At 45.2% G+C, this 6,002-nt stretch overlaps 1 protein-coding gene across 1 annotated transcript in view; it reads left to right on the top strand.

Annotated features, from left to right (window-relative positions):
* Positions 1 to 5,802, top strand: part of GRM4 (glutamate metabotropic receptor 4) — a 316,120-nt gene extending 310,318 nt beyond the window's left edge. Inside the window, exon 10 of the mRNA XM_069073478.1 lies at positions 5,279 to 5,802. Coding sequence (XP_068929579.1) covers positions 5,279 to 5,328 — 50 coding nt within the window. The 3' untranslated portion in view covers positions 5,329 to 5,802. The remainder of the gene's footprint in view (positions 1 to 5,278) is intronic.
* The last annotated feature ends 200 nt before the right edge of the window (positions 5,803 to 6,002 follow it).

The raw sequence follows: 6,002 nt of genomic DNA, 5'->3' as shown, positions 1-6,002 counted from the left end.
CTTCTTCTTCTTCTTCTTCTTCTTCTTCTTCTTCTTCTTCTTCTTCTCCTTCTTCTCCTTCTTCTCCTTCGTCTTCTTCTCCTCCTCCTTCTTCTCCTTCTCTTTCTTCTCCTCCTTTTTCTCCTCTTCCTCCTCCTCTTCCCCCTCTCTCCCCCCTTTCCTCTCTCTCTTTCTCTCTTCTTCTTTTCTTATCTTTCCTCTCTCTGTTCTCTCTCTTTCTCTGTCTCTGTTTCTGTCTATGTTCATCTCTGTCTCTGTCTGTCTCTCTCCCTCTCTCCTCTCCTCTTTCTCTTTCTCTCTTTCCCTCTTTACTCTTTCTCTCTTCTCTTTCTTTGTCTCTGCCTTTCTCTGTGTCTTTGTCTCTCTGTCCCTCTCTCTGTCTTCCCCACTTTCCTCCCCTGAAAGGGGCCCAGAGAACCTCTTAAAATGGATACCTGAAGCCACTCACCAGCACTAAGCTGGTACCTCTCACAGAACATTCAACTTCCTAGTCCAAGGGCTCTCAATGTTGGAGAGACAGGGAGAAAGCCTTCAGACTCTAAAACTTCACAGCTACGTTTTCTCAAGGAAAAAACTTCTGTTTTTGTGTAGGTAGGGCTTTGGGGAGGTCACCACCTGTACTCATTTTCACTTGAGACCATGTGTGACCAGTTGGTCAAAAAGCATTTATTGTGTGCTACTAAGTGCCAGGCACTGTGCTAAATTCTAGGGTTACAAAGAAAAGGCAAAAACAGTCTCTTCCCTCAAGGTGTTCACATTTTAATAGGGGAAACATATAAATAACTTGGTCCATACAGAATGTAGATTCAGTAGATATGAGGAGCTCTCAGGGGGGAAGGCACTAGTAGTGGGGGATGGAGAGATCCAGAAAAACTTCCTGCAGAAGGTGGCATTTGAGCCGGCCCTTGAAGAGGTGGAAACGAGAGAGCAGAGTACTCTGGGCATGGGGGTGGTGGGGGGCGGGGTGTCAGCCAGCACCATGGCAAGGAGACAGGAGAGGAGTGTTTCAAGAACAGCAATTAGGCCAGTATGACTGAACTGTCAAGTGTGTGGAGATGGGTAAAGTGTAAGAAGACTGGAGAGGTAGGAAGCTGACAGGTTACAAAGAGCTTTAAATGTCAAGTAGGATTTTATATTTGATCCTGGAGGCAATGGGGTGCCAACAGAGTTTATTGAGGGTGTGAGGGGAGGAGGGGCGGGGCATGGTCAGACCTATGTTTTAGGAAAATCACTTAGGCAGTTGAGTGCAGAATGGAAGGACTGAAGTGGGGAGAAACTCGAGGTAGGGACATTAATTAGAATCAGGGACCATCCTATCTGTGCCTGCAATCTTCATTCCCTGGAGGAAATTCGGTGCTCCAGCTCTTGCCTGGAGTGCCAATTTAACTTTAGTTAATAGATTTATAACCACACTCAGGACCAGTCAGTTTGGGTGAAGAGAGGGAAGCCAGGGAAGAGGAGCAGGGAGTAAGCCTGGACCCCAAGGGCAAAAGGGACTTCAGAATATTTAACAGTTAATAATAGTAATAATCACTATTCACATTTCTATTGCGCTTTGAGGTTTAGATGATGCATTCCTCAGAACAACAGCCCTATGAGGTGGGCAGTTCGAGGTAGATAGGAGAGATAGGTTATTACTGTGCCTGTTTTACTGATGGGGAAACTGAGGCTTAGGGAGCTTAAGTGCTTTGCCCATGGTTTTCATAGGATCATAAAATTTAGCATTGGAAAGGATCTTAGAAATCCTCTGATTGAGCCTGTTTATTTAAGTTAAGGAAGATATTATTTAAGATAAGGAAGCTGGAGACCTAGTAGGATAAGTTGTTTGCTTGAAGTCTCACTGGTCTTAGGTAACAAGAACAAGCCTTCTGGCCCAAGTCCAATCCTAGAAGACCTTAGTTCAAATACCACCTCCAGTGTTTAGTACCTTTGTGACCTCGGGGAAATACTTTAACCTTTCTGAGTGGTCCTCACTTTTCTCATCTGTAAAATAGGTCTATGACTCCCAATTCAGAGTTCTTTTTACAAAGTCATATTCCTTCACTTTAGTTAGTATTAGAGCCGGACTTGAATGGAGGTTTTCTGACTCCAAGGTCAGCATGCTTTACATCCCATTGCCTCTTAAACCAAGAACTATCGGTGTTCTATCAACTCTCACCATTCTACTTTCACAGAGTAGGTGCTTCATAAATGTTGAAATGTAGAAAGGTTGTTGACTTTGGAGTCCAAGGACCTGGATTCAAATTCCACCTGTCACATGCTACTAATGTGACTTGGACAAAATGATATCGAGTATGGTGTTGCCTCATCTGTATGATGCGAGGGCTGGATTAAACACAAAGATGTGCTGGTTAGTGTTTAACTACTAGCTCTCTGGGGGGGGGGGGATATACTCATGACACACTTGTAAGTTTACATTATTAACTTAAGTCTGTATAATCAACAAAACAATCAAACAATAGGCATTTATTAAGCACCTACTATGTTCCAAGCGCTGTGGCAGGCACTGAAGATACAAGCAAAAGCCAGCCCTTGCCCTCAGTTGTTCAGTCATTTTTCATTCGTGCCCAACTCTTTGTGATCCCACGTGGGGTTTTCTTGGCAAAGACACTGGAGTAGTTTGCTATTTCCTTCTCCAGCTCATTTTATAGATGAGGAAACTGAGGCAAACAGGGTTAAGTGACTTATCCAGGGTCCCACAGCTAGCAAGTGTCTGAGGCTGGATCTGAACTCAGGAAGAGGAGTCTTTCCCTGACTCCAGACCCAACACTCTACTCACTTCACCACCTAGCTGCTCCTTGCCTTTGAGGAACTTGCAGTGTAATGGAAGAGATAATATGAAAACAAGGATAAACAAGCAATAATTAGGAGAAGGAAAGCCCTGATTTGTAGAATTGGCCTATTTCTGAGATGTAAATTCTCCCATTGAAAATGTAATGATAAGCTGGCTCCATCACACCCCAAATCTGATGGCCCCAGAGGACCCATCTAACGCTAGAACTATGATCTGTCAAGCTGTGGGGCCAGAGTATTAGCATGAATCACAAAACTGAAGGATCACAGAATTTCCTCATTGTAAAGGACAAAGTTCAGTTTCAAAGTTCAGCTCATTTAAGCTGTAACTGGACTGTTCTTAGAATCATAGATTTTGAGTTGGAAGGGACCAAAGGTCAGCTAGTCTAAACTCTTCATTTTACTGACAAAGAAATGCTTTGTTAATATCAGCTCTCCCATTGTACAGATGGAGCTAAACTTCTCCCTCAACTGTTGTTACGTCTGCACAGAAAAAGACTAGAAAAAGGATGTTCTTCTACATTAACAAATACATAAACAAACACCTTATTATTTCTCTCTTTGGATAGGGACTGGGCCAAACTTTTATTTCCACTCTGCTCATATTTTTTAAAATGATGGCACAGGGCCCTCAAAATCTGATTAGAGGACTTGGATTTCCTCGAACCTCTGAGAATCCCTAGCTACCCTGAAGCACTTGGAGATGGCCAGGCCGCAGCTGGAAGTGTGGTCCCTGCTCCCATACCCCTCAAAGCCCTACTAGTTAGATTTTTAATGTGCATTCATCTATTGCAGTCCTTGCCCGCAGCCCTGTCAATAGGGACTTTGCTGTGGCTGCTTCTGAAGTTTAACCATTACTGTTGTTCACCAGGGTCTGGCCCTCTGCTTTGCAGGTTCAGAAACTCAATTTCATCAGCTCACCCAGGGGTGAGCAGGTTCTCTAGTAACCACACTCACAAGTGAGTGACTTGTAAGTGAGAATGACTGTTAGTTCACAGAGGAAGACAGGGCTCTGGAAAAATTGTGAAGAAGGCATTGCTTTTTCATTGGTTAGTTCTCACCTCCCTTTTTACCCCATAGTGGCGCTCCCATTCTCATGTGCTTAGGAAAGGCCTGCCTTACAAGGACTGGCCCCTACCCATCACAGTGGTCTGTTCCCATTTTGAGAAGGAACCTGGTAAGCATATCCTATAAATGATCCAGTGACTTGTGAGACCTTGGGACGAGGTGGAGAAGTAGGGAAAAGCCGTTTGAAAGAGGATGGAGGAAGCATAGCTGATCCATGGGACAGTGAAGAAGAGGAGGGGCCTACAGCCTGAGAGGTCATGTGGAGATAAGGTTGGAAAGAAGGTTGCCCAGTTAGCAGCAGTAATATGTACCTGCTGGACTTGGAGTGTGTGTGTGTGGGGGGGGGAGGGAGAATGCCCTTGGTCCAAATTTCTAGCTCAGATGCTCATTACCTGTTATCCTGATCAAGTTGCTTCAACTTTCTGATTCTTAGTTTTTTTAAATTAATTTTTAATTTTCAACATTCAGCATCCTCAGTTTTCTCACCTATAAAATGGAATTAATAATATTTGCACTCTCTGCTTCATAAAGTGCCTCACAGACCCTAGAGATCTATAGAAATGTGAACTGCTGTCATTCTTATTATTAGGTTAGGACCAGATGGTAGAGGACCTTGCAAGCCAGGGATTGGGGAGGGGGTGGTATTCAGGCTTGATGTGGTAGGTTATAGAGAGCCTCGAAAAGTTCTTGGGTGGGATGAAAAGGGTGTATGTTTAATGTTATCCTTGTGCTGGCCATGTACAGGATGAATTAGGGGCCTGGTCCTGGGATGGGGGAGAATAGTGGCCTGAGTCCTCAGGCATTCATCCAACATACAGTTTCCTGGGGGTGTACCCAGGTAGCTCTTTATCTGGGGTCCATGAACGTGGATTTTTAGAGTCTGAATTTCAAGAGAATTAGGGGCCCATGGGCCTCTCCAAAAAGAGGGGAGAAGGAATCTTTTGACGCAAGAGAGGTTAAGAACACCTATTCAAAGGATGTGAATCCTCCCTGGATTGGTTGCTTATCTTGAGGAAGGCAGTATACTGAGGTAGAAAGAACAACAGATTTGGGATCAGAGGACCTGAGTTCTAATTTCTAAATGTATCTCTTTGGGCTCAGTCTCCTCATCCACAGAATGGGACAGTAATGCCTCACATTACTATAATACAACAATGCTGTAAGGTAGGTAGTGGATCTTCTCAATTTACCACTGAGGAGACTGGGCCTCAGCCAGTCTTCAGCCACACAGTTTTCAACCATCAAAGGCCAATTTCAAACCCAAGACTTTTGACACTGTACCTCACTGCCTTTTTTAGATGATCAGTGGTCCATCCCCATCACTGATAGGGAGGGTGAGAGGCAGAGAAGGGCTGAGGAGGGAGGGATGGAGGCAGCCCTGTGACCTCCATGCATGTCCTCTTTTCTTTCCTCACAGCTCTGGCGACCAAACAGACCTACGTTACCTACACCAACCATGCAATTTAGTTGGAGCTCCTTGCAGCTGCTGGTTTGAGGAGAAAGAGGAAGAAGAAGAGGAGGAGAGAATGGAAACTTTGTAGAGTCTCCTGTCCAGACAGGGCTCTGATCTCTTGCGATCTCCAGGCACCCCAGGAGTTTCCCTGATTGCCTTGGGAGCTTGAGGAAGAGGCTTGGTGCTTACAAAGCAAGAACCCCAGTGCCTGGGGGGCGGCAGCAGTGCAGGCCCTAGCCAGGTCAAGAGAGCAGGAGGAGGGGTCTGGGGAAGCTGCTCTCTGCTCCCCTGGATCCGGGGTCTTTGACCAACTGTCCTTTCCTGTCCCAAACCATAGGAGGTTATATTTAGTTGCGTCAAACCTATTGGCTTCTCTTGTTCTCCTTCTGTTTCTCTCTCTCTCTCTCTCTCTCTCTCTCTCTCTCTCTCTCTCTCTCTCTCTCTCTCTCTCTCTCTCTCTCTCTCTCTCTCTTTCTCTCTCTCTCTCTCTCTGTCTCTTCCTCCCTCCCTCCCTCCCCCCTTCCTCCCTTCTTCTCTTCTTTCCTCTCTCTCTTTCTCTCTCCTTCTGTCTCTCTCTTTCCTTTTTTCTCCCTCTCTCCTCTCTCTTCCATCTTTTATCAGTCTTCTATCTTTCTTCTTTCTGCCTTTTAGTCTTTCTACCTATCTATCAATATTATTACCCTGCTCC

Source organism: Petaurus breviceps, unplaced genomic scaffold, assembly GCF_028583685.1.
Source record: "Petaurus breviceps papuanus isolate PSGF00001 unplaced genomic scaffold, PetGlider_PUasm1.0 90865, whole genome shotgun sequence".
In the NCBI taxonomy this organism is placed as follows: Eukaryota; Metazoa; Chordata; class Mammalia; order Diprotodontia; family Petauridae; genus Petaurus; species Petaurus breviceps.
This window is presented reverse-complemented; position numbering and strand designations above follow the sequence as displayed.